General features: G+C 36.7%; 1 protein-coding gene and 1 pseudogene across 8 annotated transcripts in view; both read right to left on the bottom strand.

Annotated features, from left to right (window-relative positions):
- KHDRBS3 (KH RNA binding domain containing, signal transduction associated 3) overlaps nt 1–21,124 on the bottom strand; it is a 291,640-nt gene that overhangs the window by 55,078 nt on the left and 215,438 nt on the right. For 7 of the 8 annotated variants that reach the window (XM_074202590.1, XM_074202591.1, XM_074202593.1 and 4 more), the window contains exon 7: nt 16,786–16,868. In XM_074202590.1, the coding sequence (XP_074058691.1) occupies nt 16,786–16,868 (83 nt within the window). Of the gene's footprint in view, nt 1–11,153; nt 11,240–16,785; nt 16,869–21,124 lie in introns of all 8 variants that reach the window. The other variant, XM_074202592.1, reaches the window with a different exon arrangement.
- Nucleotides 1,285–4,089, bottom strand: LOC141503406 (selenide, water dikinase 2-like; annotated as a pseudogene).

Here is a 21,124-nt window from a genome sequence, read left to right as displayed (position 1 = left end):
CAGGCATTGATTATGTACTTAGTAAGAGCCAGGCACTATGCCAGAGAAAAACAGAGTCGTCCCTGCCCACAGGGAGCTTACACAATCCTCTCTCTCTCTCTCTCTCTCTCTCAAAAGATTTTATTAATTTTGAGTTTTACAATATTTTACAATATTTCTCCTAATCTTGCTTCCCTCCCCCATCCCCCACAGAAAACAGTCTGTTGCAGTCTTTACATTGCTTTGATGGTATACATTGATCTAAGTTGAGTGTGATGAGAGAGAAATCATATCCTTAAGGAAGAAAAAATAAAGTATAAGAGATAGCAAAATTATATAATAGGATAACTTTTTTTTTCTAAATTAAAGGTAACAGTCTTCGGTCTTTGTTTAAACTCCACAATTCTTTCTCCAGATACAGATGGTATTATCCATCACAGACAGTTCAAAGTTGTCCCTTATTAATGCACTGATGGAATGAGAAAGTCTCCCACACTGCCATCAGAGTGTACAATGTTTCTCTGGTTCTGCTCATCTTGTTCAGCATCAATTCATGCAAATCCTTCCATGCCCAATCTCTCCTGGTTTCTAATAGAACAATAAGTGTTCCATGACAAACATATAGCATAGTTTGTTAAGCCATTCCCACTAGTAAGAGATTTGCAGTCCATATCTTCCTGTTGCTCTTTCAACTTCTCCTCTAAGATTTTGGATGAAATACCATTGGATACATCCTTATTTAGTACTGAAATTACTTTATTCTCTTTGGTACCTTTTAGGATGATATAGAATCCTTCCTTATCTCTTTGAATGCTATATATTTTTTGCAGCTGCCTTTGTCTGAGATAAGGATTACAACCCCTGCTTTTTTTCACTTCACCTGAAACAAAGTATATTTTGCTCCAACCTTTTACTTTTAATCTATATGTATCTCTCTGCTTTAAATGAGTTTCTTGTAAGCAGTATATTGTAGGATTCTGTTTTTTAATTCACTCTGCTATTCACTTACATTTTAAGGGAGAGTTCATCCCATTTACATTCAAAGTTATAATTACTAACTCTTTATTGCCCTCTATACTATCTTCCCTATGACTGTATTTTCCCCTTTTATCCATATTCCCCAGTATTTTGTTTCTGAATACAGCCACCTTCAGTGTGTTTGCCCTCCTATATCAACCCCCTTCCCCTTTCTTTCCCCTTTTCCCTTTTCCCCTTTCTCCTTCCCTTCCTTTAGTTCCCCTTTTTCTCCCCGTCACCCCTCCCCTTTTCCCCTTTTAATACTTGAAACAAGTTTCTTAACTTAACTGAATGTGTGTAAGTTAACTTTAAGTCAAGTCTGAGGAGATGAAGATACAAGTAGTTCTCAACTCCTCCCTTCTTCCCCTTTATTACAATAGGCCTTTTGTACCTCTTGATGTAATGAGATTTACCCCATTCACTCTCCTCCATCCTCCCATCTTCCTTTTTAAGGAACTATTGTTTTTAAATCATTCTATCTGAGGCACAGAAAAGTAATGCATGTCCATCACTTTTGGCTAACTCTCCAATAGAGTTAACAAATAGAGTCTTTCCCTAAGGTGAGGATTTAGCTTGTTTCATTTTATTATTTATTATTATTCATATTATTATTTCATGTGTGTCTTGAGCCTGTCCAAATTTTCTATTTAGCTATAGTCTTTTCATCAAGAAATGTAAATCTTCCAGTTCATTAAATGTCCATCTTTTCCCTTAGAAGAGAAGGCTCAGCTTTGTGGGATAGTGGATTCTTGGCAGCATTCCAAGCTCCCTTGCTCTTTGGAATTTCTCATTCCAGGCCCTTGGATTCCTTAATATTGATGCAGCCAGGTCCTGTGTGATCCTTACTGTGACTCCTTGATATTTTAATTGGTTCTTTCTGACTGCTTGCAGGATTTTCTCTTTTATCTAATAGTCCTGGAATTTGGCCACAACGTTTCTTGGTGTTTTCATTTTAGGATCTCTTTCCAGAGGGGATTGATGTATTCTTTCAATAACTATTTTGCCCTTTGGTTCCATGATATCAGGGCAATTTTCCATCACTAAATCCTGTAATATTAAGTCCAGGCTTTTTTTTTTCTCTTCAATATTTTCAGGAAGGCTGATAATTCTCAGGCTGTCCCTTCTTGATTGGTTCTCAGGTTTTGCTGATGAAGTATTTTACATTTTCTTCTATTTTTTCAATCTTTTGGTTTTATTTAACAGAATCTTGTTGTTTCATGAAGTCATTAGTTTCCACAGATTCCATTCTTTTTTTTTTAGAGAAGAATTTTCTTCATTTACTTTTTTTTTAACTTTCCATAGTTTTATTGTTGTTTCAGATGTGTATGTTTAGGGGCCATGGCCATGCTGAAAGAATAGAATGCAAACCTACTGTGAAAGGAGTCTTTTTATTAATTAAGTCACCAGGAATCCATAACCTAAGATTACACACAGATTTAATGATGCCAAAACCTGGACTCTGGAAAATCAGCTCAGCTTCTTCCAACCCTCTGAGAGGTTTAATGGGAGAAGCATCATAAACAGAGCCAAGGCTTGTGCTGCTGTGGGGTCTACTTCCCCATTTCTGGACAAGTTGCTCAATTCTTGGCCAGAATGAGGAAGAACTGATAGCTTCAGAGGCAAAAATCAACACCCCCAGATTACTCCTAAGCACACCATATCTCCCATTCCAGGTTTAACAGAGTTCTTGTTTCAGCCTTAGTCACTAATGATCTAAGTGGGTGGTCAAAGTCGCCTTATCTTAAATAAATAATCTTGTTTCTTCTAAGTGTATCTGTTCAATCACCTGTCCTCTCTAGAAATCCAGTTGTGAGAAAAATCCTTCAGCAATTGACCTCATCTTGACTAGAAAGGGCAATATGGGTCAGACTTCCCCATAAAGTAGAAAATGTGAGATAGGATCTCATTTGAAACTCATGTAAAAGCAGCTATTTTCTTTAAGTGTCTCATTAGAATAAGTAATTCATCTAGCAGTTTAATCATGTTTCTTTGGAAATTTGTCCTTCCCCAAACCAAATCACTGACTCATTCTGAATAGTCATTCATGATTGTTTCCAGGGTTCTCTGAGGTTCAAACAAGTGGGCCATTTCATGAAGTAGTCTCAGGGCTGGTATTGGAGTTGTCGTGATGAAGACTGGCTCCCCAGGGCATCACTTCAATAATGCATGGCTTGTCAATTATCCGAGCTGTCTGGTTGCCTTTTTCCACAATGCCAATGATCTATGCTTGATGACCCTCTCCATATTTTGGAGACTTGATTTCAGCACAGAAGTGAGCTGCTTGTTCTCGAGGCAGACAGATCAGCAGCCCTCCTGAGGTCTCTGCTGATGTTCCTTGGAGAAGCCCAAAACACTCACTGGCCTTACTGACTGCTGTCATCTTGGCAATAATGGGCAGATTATGAATGACAAAGGACACTTCACTCTTCTGTTGTTTTGCAAGGTTCTGAGCATGTCCCAGGATTCCAAAGCCAGTAATATCAGTGGCTGCATGGGCATTAAATGTGTGCATTAAGCCTGCAGCAGTTCTGTTCAGCATCGCCATGTTAAACATTGCTTCTTGATAGGCTAATTCAACATCTTCTTTGGATACCACCAGTTTTATTTTATTCCATCTCTCTGGGTTATCCAGCCACTGGTGGGCATTGACAGCAAGCTGTGTTCCTAATGGTTTGGTCAACACAAGCACATCCCCTGGAACTCCATTGTCTGGCATGATGAACTCATTGGGCTGACACACCACAGTGGCAACTCCTCCAATGATAATCCAAGGGTTTATCACAGTATGTCCTCCCATCACTGAGGTTCCCCCTTCTTCGGCAGCATCCTGAAAACCTCAGGGGCATGATCTTTTCTCTTTCCTCTTCATTCATCTTTTGGCTGATGCTGAGGAGCATCAGCATGTTACCACAGTCAGTAATGCCCATGGCATAGAGGTCACTGAGCACGTTGGCACAGGCAATCCGTCCCCTCATGTAAGGATCCTCAACCAAAGGATAAAAGAAGTCTGTGGTCTGCACAAATGAGAAGCCTCCATGTCTCAGGGGAATGACGCAAGAATCCATTCCTATCCCAAGGGCCCACGGAGGCGGCCCGGGGTCCCCGCCATGGCTGCAGTTGGGTGCCGAGGGCCCGGGCCAGGCCTGCCAGGAGCGTGAGCAGTGTCTCTGGCGAGACCTTGTAGCCTCAGCCCTTCAGCTCCGAGAAGCCCGTCAGGCGCCAGCCCGGGCTCAGCCCCAGCGCCTGTGGCTTGAACGGCCGGTATGAGGCTGCAGCCCGCTGGGGCTGTGGGAGGGGGGTGGCGGGGGTGGTGGCATGGCCGCCATGGCACGCTGGCTCTCGGCCCTCGCTCCCCGGCTCTGGCCCCACCTCTCACCAGGAGCCCGCGCTGAACGCAGCCTTCATTTACTTTTGGCAACTCCTTTTCCAGTTGGTCAGTTGTACTTTTGAGTGAGTTTTCCATTTTTCCAATTGATGATTTGAGAGAATTATTTTCTTTTGGTATTTGTACAATTTTATTTTCCAATGTTTTGTTTTCTTATTGCAAAGTGTTAATTTTCTCTTGAGTTTCTTTTCCCAGCTTTTCCAATTTATTTTTTAACTCCTTCCTGAATTCTTCAAGAAGTCTTTCTGGGCTGGAGACCAATTCATATTCTCCTCAAAAATGCTAGATCTCTCTGAATTAGAATCTGGTCCTTCTAATATTTCTCCATGGGTTCCCCTTTACACAGGTTTTTCTTCATTTTTTTAGGATCTTGTGTTGGGGGGGGCTGGCTCTCAGAGGTTTGCTTTTGAACATCCTAGAGGCTTTGTTCACTTGGCTTAGTAATACCAAGGGTCAGCCAGTAGGGGGTGCTGTTTGCTTCCTCTGGATTGATTGAAGCCCTCTTCCAGCAGGGTCTGGTTTGACCTTGAACAATGGGCTGGAAGCCAATCTCCCTTTGAGCTGAGTGGGCTACTTAGTCCATGCTCGTACTTGAGGGGATGGGGCAGCTACTTTTTGTTCCTAGAAGAATGCTCCAAAAGTATGGAGTTCACGTTCTGCACTGAGCTGGATGATTTCCAGGCTGCAGACCTTCCCTCCCCATGGCCAAAGACTCCTAGGCTAAAGTTGGTTCTTGACCCTCCTCTCACCAAATTCTCTGAGGCTAAAGCTGGTCCCTTGGCTTCCCCCCAGTTGCTGTCCTTGTGCTGATTCTCTGGTCTCTTTTCCTGGTTCACGCATAGTCCCCTGAGACTGACCTTGTTGGTAGGTGTTCTTCTCCTAGCTTCTTTTTCTGGGTTTTGTTGATTGAGTTTCTGTTAAAAGGTTTCTTTCATGTTATTTTTGAGGGGATACAGGGAGCGCTTAACACAGTCCCTGTCTTCTTGATGCCATCTCGCCTGGAAGTCCTATATTATTATTATTAAACATATATACACCAAGTATATAGCATCCAAATTCTTAGAGCAGAACCTGAATAAATTACAAGGGTACATAGACAGCAAAATGTTAGGGGGAACTTAACCTTTCTTTCTAGGAATTAGATAAATCTAACCATAAATTAAATAAGAAGGAAGTTAGGAAGGTGAATAAAAATCTTAGAAAACTTAGTAATAATTAACCTCTGGAGAAAAATGAATGGCAATAGAAAAAAATATACTTTTTTTCTCTGCAATAAATGGCACCTGTATCAAAATGGACCATAAATTAGGGCATAAAATCCTTACAGTCAAATGCAGAATAAATGCACGCTTTTCATGATGCAATAAAAATTATACATAAATAAAGGCATATGAAAAGATAATCCAAAAATTAACCGGAAACTAAATAATCTAATTTTAAAGAATGAGAGGATCAAAAAACAAAACAAGTCAACTATTTCATACAGGAAAATGACAAAAAATGAGACACATCATACCAAAATTTCTGGAATGCAGCCAAAGCAGTTTTTAGCAGAAATTTTATATCTAAATGTTTATATGGATAAAAGAGAAAGAGGAGATCAATGAATTGAGTATGCAACTAAAAAAAGATAGAAATAGAACAAATTCAAGATCCCCAACTAAATAACAAATTAGAATTCCAAAAGTCAAAGGAAAGACAGATAGAAAATTAATGAACACTGATGCAAAAATCTTAAGATAAAATTTTAGTAGAGATTACAAATTATTTCTAGAATAATACACCATCATCAGGTAGGATTTATAACAGGTCGACAGTAATGGTTCTGTAAAAGGAAAACACTCAACATAACTGAACATATCAATAATAAAAACAATGGAAATCATATGGAAAAAGTCTGACAAAATACAACATCCATTCCTATTAAAAACACTGGAGATTATAGGAATTAATGGAGTTTTCCTTAAAATAATAAACACTATCTTTTTAAAACCATCAACAGATATTGTATGTAATGTGGATAAACTAGAAGCATTTTCAATAAGATCGGGGTGAAACAAGGATGCCCATTGTTACCAGTACTATTATATATATATATATATATATATATATATATATATATATATATATATATATATATATACACACATATATATACATATATATATATGTATGTATGTATGTATGTATGTATAATGTTAGCTTTAGCAGTAAGAGAAGAAAAAGGAAACTTAAGGAATCAGAATTAGCAACGAGGATGTAAAACTTTCACTTTTTTGCAGTTAATATGATGTTATATTATACTTAGAGAACTGTAGAAAATCAACTAAAATACTGCTTGTAACAATCAACAACTTCAGCAAAGTAGTAGCAGGATATAAAAATAAACCCACATAAATCATCAGCATTTCTATACATGAAATACAAAGCACAAGGGCAAGAGATGGAAAGAGAAATTCCATTTAAAGTAACTGAAAAAACCACAAAATACTAGGGAATCTACCTCCCTAGACAATCCCAGAAACTATATGAATATAATTACAAAACATTTTTCACACAAATAAAGTTAGATCTAAACAATTGGCAAAGCATCAAATTGCTCATGGGTAGGCAAGCTAATATAATAAAGATGATAATTCAAACCAAATTAAATAATTTATTCAGTGCCATACTAATCAAATTGCCAAAGAACTATTTTACTGATACAGAAAAAAAAAAATAAGAAAATTATCTGAGGCAACAAAAGATGAAAAATATCAAGGAAACTAATGGAAAAAATTGTAAAGCCTAGCTGTACCAGATCTAAAACTATACTATAAAGGGGAACTAGTACTGCTTCTGCAGTTCCAAAATCAAAATTTCCTGGTACTGGTTAGGAAATAGAATAATGGACTGGTGGATCAGGATAGGTACAAAAAATCCAGTAGTAAATGACTATAGTAATTTATTGTTTGACAAACTCACAGACATTAGCTTCTGGGAAAAGAACTCACTACTTGACAAAAACTGTTGGGAAAACTGGAAAATAGTATGTAAAAAATAGATATACAGATATATGTATATGTATATGTATATGTATATGTATATCTATATCTATATATATATATCTGCATCTCACACCCTATTACCAAAATGAAGTCAAAATGGGTACAGGATTTAGACATAAAAGGGTAACAGCATAGACCACCTAACAGTTCAAGAAATATTTATCTGTTGGATCTATGGAAAGGGAGAAATTTATGACCAAACAAGAATAGAGTACATTACAAATTGCAAAATGAATAATTTTGACTATATTAAATTAAATTTTGTACGAATAAAACCAATGTACTCAGGATTATAAGGACAAAAGAAAGATGGGAAATATTTTTCACAGCTAGGGGTTCTGACAAGGGCCTCATTTCTAAAATATGTAGAGAATTGAATCAATTATAAGGTTACAAGCCCTTCCCCCAATTGATAATAAGCCCTTCCCCTAATTGATAAGTGGGCAAAGATATGAACAGGCTGTTTTCAAATGAAGAAATTAAAACTATAAATAATCAAATAAAAAAATGCTCCAAATCATTACTGATTAGAGAAATGCAAATGATAACAACTATAAGGTAAGCACTTCACTCATTTTGGCTAAGATGACAAAATGAGAAAATGATCAATGTTAGAGAGGTTATGGGAGGTTTGGGACATTAATGCACATTTGGTGGAGTTGTGACCTGATCCATCTGTTCTGGAGAGAGCAATAAAACAGATCATACCCTTTGATCCAGCTATATCCAGAAGAAATCATAAAAAGTCCCACATATTCTAAAATATTTGTAGCAGCTTTTTTTTTTGTAATGACAAAGAATTGGAAATTTAAGGAATGCCCATCAACTGAGGAATGGCTGAACGAGATATAGTATATGAATGCTATTGAATATTTTTGTTCTATAAGAAATCATGAATAGTTGGACTCTAGAGAAGCATGCAAAGAATTACATGAACTGAAGCTGAGCAAAAGGAGCAGAACCAAGAGAACACTGTACACATTAACAACTTTATAAACTGATAAACTATGATGGATGCAGCTCCTCTCAGCAATTCAGAGATTTAGGACAGCCTGGGAGACCTGTCATGGTCAAAGTGATTGACATCCAGATGAAAAACAAAATGAAACAAACAAAAAAAAATCCCCAAAATCAACAACAAAAAAACTCCCATAGAATTTGAATGAACACTATGTTCACTTATTAAAAATTTCTCATGTTTTTCATCCTATCCTGTGTTTTTTCTTTTCCTTTACTCCTAATTTCTCATACACAAAATGATTAATATGTAAACATGATAATGTACATATATACAACATTCACTAGATTGTTCTTCAATGAAGGAAGGGTTCTGGGAAGGAAGGGAGGGAGGGAGGAAGAAAATTTTGTAACTTATAAATATGCAAGTGGATGAATGCTGAAAAACTTTCAATGGAAATGGAAGAAGCAAAATAACTTAGAAAAGTAACTGCAGAAGTGGGTCTAAATGACATATAAAGTGAAATAAATCTTGTAGAGTTAAAACTGCTTATATTTAAGTTTTAGGAAGGGCTTTTCAAATTTGATAAATTAAACCCAATGCCATACCTTATGGTGCTACTGTTTATGGTGAAACAATAGCATTCGGTTGCATATCTTGTTCTCAGCTTAAAGTATAATGAACTTAAATCGACCCAGAGCAAGTTTCGGGTTAAAGGGTTTCTTGGAACATTTTCCTCTTCCTTGTTAAACAATGAATAATCAGAAGTCTAGTCTAAGTTATTTATAATAAAATAAATACAAGTCTAAATGATTCTCAGATGCTTCTTCATATTCAGCAAACATATATATGACAAAAGATAGAAATAGCTAATGGATTCTAAGAAAGAGTAAATGATAATTTGAAAAACAAGGGAAGTCTTATATAGACCATATGAAATGGACCATATCACCATAAAAGTCAACATTGACTATAAATAAATGAGAAGGCCCCTCTTGGTTCCTTCAGCAGAAAAACTGCTTTGTATTTATTTTGTACAGACTTAAATGTGTGTCGAAAATTTGATTTAGGTCTTGGTACAAGTACCTAGTACCTAGTGCAATACTTGGCAATATATTTAATAAGTGGCAGAAATATATTTAATAAGGTATTTGAAGAAGACAAGCCTACTAAAATACTATTAGAGGACCTGTGAACTGGTCTAAGTATTTTGAAAGAAAATTTGGAGTTATGGTAAGGAAGTAACTAAAATGTTCATACTTTTCGGTTTAGAGATGCCACCACGAGATAATATATTCCCAGAAAGTTTTAACAAAAAGATGTTTGTTGCTCCTGGATTAATAAATAAAATGGGGTACATAAATGTAATGGTATATAATTGTGCTCCAAGAAAAGATGACTAGGGGTATCTAGGTGGTGCAGTGAATAGAACACTGATCCTGGAGTTAGGAGGACCTGAGTTCAAATTTGGCCTCTGTCACTTAATTACCTTGGGCAAGTCATTTCATTGCCTTGCAAAAACCAAAAGAAAAAAAAAGAAAAAAAACAATGTCTATGTCTATAATGCATTCTTGAAAGAATGTAAACTTATAATGATTAAGGTTGGTCTTCAGGAAAAGTCATGAAAATATACCTTCTTTCTTCCCCTCTTTCTTTTGCCTAGTTAATGTCTTTTAACATAGGTGATATTCCTAATTCCATTTTACAGTAAAGAAACTGAGACTGACAGTGATTAAGTTGCCCGGGGTCAGAGAGGTGCCAGAAGCAGGCTGTGAACTCAAGGACTCCTAGCTCTCATTATTCTGCAGCTGCCTAGGTAGAGGAAAAAGGCTCACACAGTCAGGCCCAGGTGATTTGTTGTTTTTGGTGTAATTGCTTTTTATGTTTTTCTTTTTGTAATCTTACACAGGAATGCTTGCTTGATGGGGAAGGATAAGAGATATCTGGAAAAGGACCTGACATAAAAAACATAAGCTTACTCTAAGAGATTTTAAGAACCTGAGGGTCACTCGATCTTTAGATCATTTTGCATATGAACTCCATATTTCTGATTTCTATACATCATGGTGAAGGGGAAAGGTTACAGCAAAGAGCAAGAAGCCTAATTTCTAGTTGTAGCTCTATGACTGTGAAGAAGTCAAGCAAGTTGATACACTGAGTCTAAATTCATTCAAATATAAAAGGAGGTTTCTAGACTAGTGATTTCTAACATCGCTTCCAATTCTAACTTTCCATGTTTATCAAACATTCTTCAGACTGAAAAAGTAGTCCACATAAAGACTTTGAAATGTTAAAAAAATTTTCATTGTCCATTATTTTCATAAGGATATAATTTTATAAAAACATGAAAATGAAAAGCAGTTCAGCAAAGTTAACGAATATATCAGCCAATTCTCTTAGTACATATTACATCTTACCTCAGTATTTCCCCATCTCTGTTAAGAAGGAAAAGATTGTATTCTAATATTGGAATTTTATTTTCATAACAATCATTTTCCACTCTTATGGTCATAGCTAAGTTTTTTCCCAGTTCAGTTTGGCTTGGTAGGGTAAGAATGACACCAGCAATGTTAAAGCTCATAATGAACAGAGGTGGTCAAAGAAAGGTACTGATAACAAAAAGGGTTTGTTTGCTTTTTTAATTTTATCCTTTAAAAAAAAAAACTCCTGTTGGGAAAGATTTTATTTATTTTGAGATTTACAGTAGAAAAACAGAAACAAAACTCTGTTGGGAGAAATTTAATGGTCAGAAAAAGAGACAACTTGCCTGAGACAGAAAGGATGATGATAACTGACTATCGTTCTATTCAATTCTTATTTTTATTTTCTCTTCTAAGGAAAATGATCTTTGGACTGTAAAGGAAAAAATCATTCAACAGTGTGTCATTGTATTAGTAGTTAGAGATATAAGTATAAAGAATGAAATAATTCTTTCTTACAAGGAGTTTAGATATTAATGGGGAAGATAAGTACATACAACAGTACATGCAGAAGAATTTGAATGCAAATAAATACAAATTAATTAAATACAAGGTAGTGTGAAAGGGAAAACAACAACATTTTGCCCAGTTTGGAATGTGGTAAAGATATTCTTCATAAGCATATGGAAAGAAGAAAGGGATTTTGAGTAGAAGATGAGAGAACACAGGCATGAGAAACAGAAGACTGTAAAGACTAGAGACAGGAGATGATGAGTTATGTGCAAAGAATAAAATGAAGGTCAATATGACGAGATTATACAGTGGGAGAATAATATTCATTTAGGCTAGATAAGTCAGGTTGGGGCTAGCTTGTGAGGGACTTCAAAACTAAAATTTTATCTAAGAGGTAGCTGGGAGCTTAAGAAATTACATTAGTAAGGGAGTAATGTGGTTGGAAATGCAAATAAGGAAAACTTTGCTAGCTATGTGGAGGATGGCTTTAAGAGAAGAAAGATTTGAGGTAAGGAGACCATTCAGGAGGCCAATGCAACAAATTAGATCAGAATTTCTGAAAGACTGAACCAAGGTGGTAGTTGTGTGACTGGAGTGAATGGACAGGATAAGATAGATTTTGCCAGGGATGTGTGGTCAGGAGAGGCAAAGGACAGGCAGCCCTGATATCACAAAAAGTAAAAAAAAAATTAATACTTGTTCACTGATCTGTTATATATGTAATTTCTGTATGATTCTAGTCATTTTCATATACAAATACAGGTGAATTTGTGTATTTTAGCTTCAAATATAGGGAAAGATGTGAGGTGAAGGGACAGAGAGCTGTTTTACCTCAGATTACCCAATCCCTCAAAAACGGGCTGAGTGTATCCATGAAGCAGGTGCCTGCTCCAATTCTCTTAGTGTTTGCAGATCCTTTTATTATATATGCACATTTTCCGGTCTAGATGGTGCATTTAATGAATGTGTATAAGATATTTAGTATTGATGATCTTGCCACCTCAAGGGGTGTGCCTGGATTCTCTCTGTTGGGTTCATACAGTCCAAATCCTGACTCTGCTACTGCTCCTGCCTCCTAGCCATGGACCCTGCATCACTGGATTTTGCACAGGTATAGGTAGTAGAGAGATTTGGCAACTGACCCAGTATGTAAAGTGAGGGTGAGTGAGGAGCAGAGAATAACAATGGAGTTATGAATTTAGGACACTGGTGGGTGGCTTTGGAAAGGTGTAAGGAAATATGGAAGAGAGAAGGTTTGAAGAAGAGGAGATGACAATGAACTCAGGTTTGGACAGGCTAGGCTTGAGGGATCTTCAACAGTCAGTTTGAAATGTCTAATTTAGGATGCAGGACTCTATGAAATGCAACAGAAAGCCCCAGGTTAGATAGATCCATGAGTCAACTGAGATAATGCATGGAAAGTTCTTAGCAAATTTAAAGTGTTACATAAATATCAGTTATTGCTGTTACTGTTACTATTACATGCATAGAGATGGTAATTAAAACATGGAAGTTATGGAAGATATTAAAAGAGCACAGAGGAGCAGAATTTAGGGAAGAATTCTGAGGAATGGGGGCGCATTCAAGATGGCAGAGTAAAGGCAGGGACTCTTGCAAACTCTCCTCCAAACCATTCCAAATACATTTAAATACTGATTCTAAACAAAATCTAGAGGGGCAGAACCCACAAAAAAAATTGATTGAAGCAAATTTCCCAGCCCAAGACAACTTAAAGATCCACAAGAAGGGTCTTTGCACCACAACATGGGCCCAGCTACTTGGGGGCACCTGGGTCTGTCCCAGCCCAAGATTGCCAAGGACAACTGGAAAGGTCAGCAGGAAAAGTCTTCGGCACCAGAGTGAGAGTGGAGGCCAAGCCAGCACAGGCCTCAGTGCAGGCCTTGCCCCAGGGGACCAGGAGCAGGCTTAGGAACCTCCTAGCAGCTGCTTCCAGAGCACTCAGTCCATGGACATAAAGGGTTAGGTAGGGGGAGACTGCAGAGGTCTCCTCTGTTCTCCCTGGGGCAGGACTTTGTGACTTTGTCCACACTTAGATCTGGGTCAGAGTCTGGGGCTCCAGTCTCAGGAAGAGGAGCAGAAGCACAATAGAGCTCAAGGCTGCAGCAGAGCAGGGCCCTGCTCACTGTCCTAGGACAGGGTAAGTGCTTGTGGCCACCCACAGACCAGAACACAGGCAGAAGAGCAGTCAGAGCCTCTCCTAAGATGTTGAAGTAATAGAGGACTTGCAGGTCCTTGGGGAGTGTCCCTGAAAACAGCTTGCAAAAACCTTCTTTCACTCTGGAAGCAGAGCCCTACCTTAACAAAGAGTTAAAATCAGGTCACAGACTGAGCAAAAAATGCAAAAAAGATCTGACCATAGACAATTATTTTGGTCCTTTTGAGGAGAGGCAGGGTGAAAGGAGAGCAAGAATAGAGTAAATGAGGGTGTGGGGGAGTAGGTTTGAGGGATATATACAACTAGCATTAGCAACTGTGGAAAAAATATTGAAGTGATTTTTCTGATGGACTTATGATAGAAATGCTATCCACCCCAAAGACAGAGATGATGATGTCTAAATATAGACTGAAATATACTCTTTTTCATCTTATTTTCCTTGAGGTTTTTCCTCTTTGTTTGTGTCAGGATTATATTTACTTTTACAACATGATTATTGAAGTAATGTTTTTATGGCTACACATTTTTAACCTAAGCCAAGTAACTTTCTCAATGAGGGGAACAGAGTGGGTGGAAGGGAGAGAAACTCAAGGTTTTAGAAGTAAATGTTGAAACTTTCTTTTGCACAGAGCTGGGGTAAAATTTTAAAAATAAAAAAACAATAAAAAAAGAATTCTGAAGAACATATACAATTAAGGGATATCATGATGTGGACAATGATTCATCAGAGGAAACTGTAGAGTGGTCAGTCAGGAAGACTAGGAGAGAATGTTATCAGAAAAAGCCAGAGAGGATAGTTTGTAAGAGAATAGAGTCATCAATACTATATGAAGCATGATAGATTAGGAAGGATGCAGACTGAGGAAAAAACCCCATGAAATATGACAATTTAAGAGATGGCTGGTAATTTAGGAGATGAGAATTTCAGTCAGTCAACATAAAGTACATATATGAATATATATTTATATATATTATATATATGTAAATATTTGTGTGTGTGTGTGTGTGTGTGTGTGTGTGTGTCTGTTTACACACACAGGGGGAGGGAGGGAGAGAGGATTTAAGATAATCTCAGAGGAAAGACTCTAGCAATGAGAATTGAGAGTTGGGAGCCTTAGGGCGGAAAAGAACCAGAAAACTCTTCAAAAGAAGGCAGAATTTGTACTAAGTCTTGAAGGGAACCTGGGAAGCCAAGGGGTGGAGTTGAGAAAAGCATTCCAGGTACAGGGAAGAGAGTAGAAAGATGACGCACTGTATGAGAGATGGTAAGCAGTCAAGAATCTTAGTTATGTCCTGGTTTTCAAAATAGGGAAGAGAAATGAACTTGCAAATTATAGCCCTGTATTGCTTATACAATTCTAGAATATATTATAAAATAAATGGCTAGCAATCTTAAGGAAGCAGGGATTACAAAAAGCTAGAATAGTTTCAACAAAGAGATCAAATGTCCAGTATTTTTTTTTAACAGATTAATGAAAATGATAAGGGGAATGCTGTACATTTCAGTATTTTCACCAGGCTACAGGATCATGTAATGTAAGTTCAGAATGGCAGAGCTTCTCAGGAGGGCATTACTATATTTTAATTGTTGTTGCTCAGTCATTTTAGTTGTTTGACTACTCAGAATGCAATATGGGTTTTTTTCCCCATGCAAAACCTGAATAGTCTGCCATTTTCTCCTCCAGTTCATTTTTCAGATGAGGAAACTAAGAAAAACATAGTTAAGTGACTTGCCCAGGGTCACAGAGATAATCTGATGGCAGATCTGAACATGGGCCTTTTGATTCTCAGCCTGATATTCTATTCACTGTACAAGTAACACCATCTGTCTTATTTTAGATCCAGATTAATTCTGGGTTTTTTTTGCAAGGCAAATGGGGTTAAGTGGCTTGCCCAAGGCCACATAGCTAGGTAATTACTAAGTGTCTGAGACTGGATTTGAACCCAGGTACTCCTGACTCCAGGGCCGGTGCTTTATCCACTGTGCCACCTAGCTGCCCCGATCCAGATTAATTCTGATAAGACTTTTTCAAATCATTTGGAATAAATCTCCCCTATTTGTAGTACTTTTCCTCTTTGGGTTATCCCTAATTGATTCTATAGCTAGTTTATTTGCACACAGTTCTTTGTGTTACACTCCTTGGGAGCAGGAGCTGTCCTTGGTCTGTCTTTGTATCCTCAAGACTTAGCACAACACCTGACACATACTAGTATTCCATAAATGTTTACTAACCGACCTGACTAATAACTGAATAAAAACTGACTTAAATTGAAAAGAAATCTCAGAAGTCAGCTAGTCAAATCCCTCATGAAGGCACAAAGCCTCTACCCCTAAATATCCACCAAGGATATCCAACTTAAAGACTTTGGTAACTATTAAGTTTTGATACATCCTTTCACTTAGTGATTTTACCAGTTACTCTCTATGCAGACTATTTTGACATTCCTTTATCCAGTTTAGTCTTTTTCTTGAACTCCATTAAACATTAGACATCTTAAACTGTTTTTTCTTGTAAGAATCTCAAGCTCAAAAGAGTAAGTTATTACCTTTCCTCTGAAAATCACACCCTTTTCTGAATTCCTATTTGAGGAATTACAAGTTAACCAGGTTCACAACTTAGATGTGATTTTCGACTCCAATTTTGAATTCAATGAACATATCACATGGTTATCAAATCCTTTCAAATTTCATAGTAGCTTTCCTATATATCCTTTTCTTTCTTCTGACACAGAAGACAACATTCTATTATAGATACTCATTACTTCAAGTTTGGGCTATTGCAGTACACTTGTGATTGGTCTTCTTGAATTAAGTTTCTCTTCAATCCATCTTCTCTCCCCTCAGCTACCAGTGTCCCTTCCTTACTCAATAAGTGGTACCCGACTGCCTCCAGAATCAAATATAAATTCTTTGTTTGATATTTAAAGCTCTTCACAATCTGAATCCTTCCTACTTTTCCCAGTGTCCTTTCAATTTACTCTCCCCTCTATACTTTTCTCTAACCTAGCTATGGGAAGAGATTGCTATTGCCTTTCCTAAAAAAGGAGTTTGGCATATTGTAAACACTTAAAAAATCTTTGTTGACTGATTAATGAGATTAGTATATTTTAAGAAAAATGTTTTGAGGAGCAGAACAAGTTTAATTACCTCAATTTCATAGGTAATAGCATATAGGAATCATAATTCTAAGGTTGTAGTTTACATTTACTTTATTTCCCACTTTAGACAAAAAATGTGGTTTGGATAGTACTTAGTTTTAGGAAGAGTAAAAGTAGGGATTGAGTCTTACCTTTGTGCTGGGGTACTATAGCTGTTATCATAGGAGTCATAACTTTGCTCATCATAAGCAGTGCCATAGCCATCATCATACTCCTGAAAAATATTAGCAGGAAAAGTATAGATAAAAATTCTAACAATAAAATAAAATCCTGAAAAAAAGACACACACACACACACACACACACACACACAGACATATATAAAATAAAACAAAATGCCTTGGTTATCATTAGATATTTGACAAAACAAAAAAGGAACTCAAAACATCTCCACAAAGTGATCATGTAGAAAATCTGAATTTTTTTAATTTAAATTTATTTTTATTAAAGTTATTATTTGAGTTTTACATTTTCCCCCAATCTTGCTTCCCTCCCCCCTCCCCCCCCCCCACAGAAAGCACTCTGTCAGTCTTTACTTTGTTTCCATGTTGTACCTTGATTCAAATTGGGTGTGATGAGAGAGAAATCTTATCCTTAAAGAGAAGAGAAGTCTAAGAGGTAACAAGATCAGACAATAAGATATCTGGTTTTATTTCTAAATTAAAGGGAATAGTCCTTGTACTTTGTTCAAACTCCACAGCTCCTTATCTGGATACAGATGGTACTCTCCTTTGCAGACAGCCCAAAATTGTTCCCAATTGTTGCACTGATGGAATGAGCAAGTCCTTCAAGGTTGAACATCACTCCCATGTTGCTGTTAGGGTGTACAGTGTTTTTCTGGTTCTGCTCATCTCACTCAGCATCAGTTCATGCAAATGCCTCCAGGTTTCCCTGAAATCCCATCCCTCCTGGTTTCTAATAGAACAATAGTGTTCCATGACATACATATACCACAGTTTGCTAAGCCATTCCCCAATTGAAGGACATTTACTGGATTTCCAATTCTTTGCCACCACAAACAGGGCTGCTATAAATATTTTTGTACAAGTAATGTTTTTACCCTTTTTCCTCATCTCTTCAGGGTATAGACCCAGTAGTGGTATTGCTGGGTCAAAGGGTATGCACATTTTTGTTGCCCTTTGGGCATAGTTCCAAATAGCTCCCCAGAAGGGTTGGATGAGTTCACAGCTCCACCAACAGTGTAACAGTGTCCCAGATTTCCCACATCCCTTCCAACAATGATCATTATCCTTCCTGGTCATACTGGCCAATCTGAGAGGTATGAGGTGGTACCTCAGAGAAGCTTTAATTTGCATTTCTCTAATAATTAATGATTTAGAGCATTTTTTCAAATGGCTATAGATTACTTTGATCTCCTCATCTGTAAATTGCCTTTGCATATCCTTTGACCATTTGTCAATTGGGGAATGCCTTTTTGTTTTAAAAATATGACTCAGTTCTCTGTATATTTTAGAAATGAGTCCTTTATCAGAATCATTAGTTGTAATGATTGTTTCCCAATTTACTACATTTCTTTTGATCTTGGTTACATTGGTTTTATCTGTGCAAAAGCTTTTTAATTTAATGTAATTGAAATCATCTAATTGATTTTTGGTGATGTTCTCCAACTCTTCCTTAGTTATAATAAACTGTTCCCCTTTCCATAGATCTGACAGTTAGACTAATCCTTGATCTTCTAATTTGCTTATAGTATTGTTTTTTATGTCTATGTCCTGTAACCATTTGGATCTTATCTTGGTAAAGGGTGTGAGGTGTTGGTCTAATCTAAGTTTCTAACAGAAATTTTGAATTTAAAAAGTATTACCAAATATAGTTAAATTTAATAAACTGAGTTGTTATTGAATATTTATTAATTTTTAAATCAACTTTCAATTTCTCAGCTCCCAATATCTCATTGTCCCAAAGATATATCTTATTGTTATCCAAGTCAAGAAAGTCTTTGGACAATATATCAACAAATATCAAGAGTATGCAAAATGATTATAAATAAGAGATTTTACATCTTGGGGAATATGACTGAATTTAAATGATAACCTTTATTTCTACAATGAAGTCCACAAAAACAAACAAAAATTATTATACAAAATAACAAACTGATTAGTTTTGCAAAGATTAAATTCTATGTTTATTTTGAAGTCTATTACTTTGTATTACATTTTGAATAGCATGAGAACAAAAATCTCAAAATAACAGCAGCATCTATTAATATATTTTTATTTAAATATTTATTTTTCCAAATAACTAGATACTACAGTTGTTTTCAACAATCATTTTTTTGCAAGGTTTTCAGTTTTACTTTTTTCCTCCCCCTCTTCCTGACAGAAAACAACCTAATATAGGTTAAAAAGAACAAATTATTACTTTCCCTCTGAATCCATATATAACCATGCACATTAGAACCATATTAACCATTGAGATGTTTTTAAAGTTTAAAAAGCAATTTTGCATAAGAGTGTCAAAAATTTTAAGTATTAATTGTTTTATAAATGAGGAAACTAAGACTAAGAGGAGTAAAGTGGCTTAATGAGAGTCACACAGCTATTAGCAGAACTGGGACTTGAACTAATACCATTTGGTTTGATGTCTCCGGATTCCAAGTACAAGGATCTTTACATATCAGGCCCCGCCTTTTTAAAAGGTACTTTGAAGGAATGGCCAATGTTTTCTTGTCCTGGGTATAAAGTTCAAGATAGACCAACGCTTTAAGGGATTTGAGTCTCCTGGAAATGAATGAAAACTTGTAATGGGGGACTCTGTCCCCCAGTCAGAGCATATGGTACAAGTTTACCATGATTGCTGAGCACTTACATTATGTTTAAATAAAGGTTACTCACCAGTGAGTGTTACAATGAAAAATAGGTCTCTCCTTCCTTCTGGCTAAGAAGTATTAGGATGAGTCTAAAGCTCAGGGGAAGGGGATAGGGGACATTCTCTTCACCATGTCTGCCTGTGAGTGCATAGATTCTTAAGCAAACCTGGATCTGGGGATGAGGTTACCTTCTGTTTTTATCTTCATTTTTCTGGGGTATGGGATATTGTGAGAACTTGAAAAATGGAAGAGTGATTGGAGGAACCTAGTTGACCTTGAGAAAGAAGTAGCTCTGAAGAGATACATCTGAACAAGTCAAGGAGTGTTGAGTTCTGGAAATCAAGTTATCATATTCTAGAACCAATCAACTACTTGTCCATCACTGTAGATACAATAGTAACCATTTCTTTATTCCAAGAGCTAACATTCTAATGAGGGACACCATATGATACAACAGTGTTTAAACAAAATGCAAATAGAATTAGAGGAAGGTGACCTCAGACACAAAACAGAAAGAAGGTATGAGTAATGATAACTCTTGAAATAAATTAGAAGGAAGAAGTAAGGAGGGAAAACATTAAAGATCCGAGTGAGTAGTCAGGGGTATTAAGAGAAATAGCTTACTAATATTATCCTTCATTTTTGAAGAAGACCACAACATCAAGGAGGTGATGGCATGACAAGTACCTGAATTGGATTTGAGTGAGGGGGGCTGTCAACAGCCTCACTTTCTCCTCTAGAACCATCTGGATCCAGTAGCTGGACATGAACCAGGATGACTGGAGATGGTTCTGGATGCTGGGCCATCAAGTTTAAAAGACTTGCCCAAGGTCACAGAGCTAGTAAGTGTCAGAGGCTTAATTTGAACTCCTGTCCTCCTGATTCCAAGGCCAGTGCTCTATCCACTATGCCATCTAGCTGTTCTATATGGAATAGCAAGAAAGCCAGTGTAGTAAGCTAAAGTGCATGTAGAAGGTTAAATAGTTTAAGACCACCAATAAGATACAAAGAAGCCATATTGTATAGTTTGAATGAAAAGAGAAAATTTTTACATTTGATTCTGATTTTAACAGGGAGTACTGTATTGACTGAGTTTGTGTGTGTGTGTGTGTGTGTGTGTGTGTGTGTGTGTGTCTGTGTGTGATGAAAAAGTGAGATGATTTGGGAAAATTACTTTGGCAGTCCAAAGAGAGATAGATTGGAGTGAAGGGATAGCTTTTGCAGGAAGACCAATATAAAGGCTATGCAAAGAAAGAGTTAATGAGAATTTGTATTACTGTTGGCTGTGTGAGTACAGAGAAAGGGATGTAAACGAACTCTTATATATGACAGTGACTGTGTGACCAGGAGAATGTGCAATCTATAATCTTTCTGCTTCTATCAACTCTACAAAACTGAATTATAGACAGACTACAATTTGCTTTGGTAGAGTAAGTTGCTTTATGGGCAAAAGACAAAATCTTAATGTCAGGTAGTATATGGAAGTATTTAATTTAATTATAATTTGCAGATTATTTTGGTCACTGGATTCTGCATATCTAAGTTTTTTAAGAAGTGGAAAGTTCAGCTTGGGTGTTTCAAAGATTTTAATTTATGATAATTTCTCAATAAGATTATGCTTTTGGATGAAATTTTTATTTA

The sequence above is a fragment of the Macrotis lagotis genome, chromosome X (genome assembly GCF_037893015.1).
Source record: "Macrotis lagotis isolate mMagLag1 chromosome X, bilby.v1.9.chrom.fasta, whole genome shotgun sequence".
Classification (NCBI taxonomy): Eukaryota; Metazoa; Chordata; class Mammalia; order Peramelemorphia; family Peramelidae; genus Macrotis; species Macrotis lagotis.
This window is presented reverse-complemented; position numbering and strand designations above follow the sequence as displayed.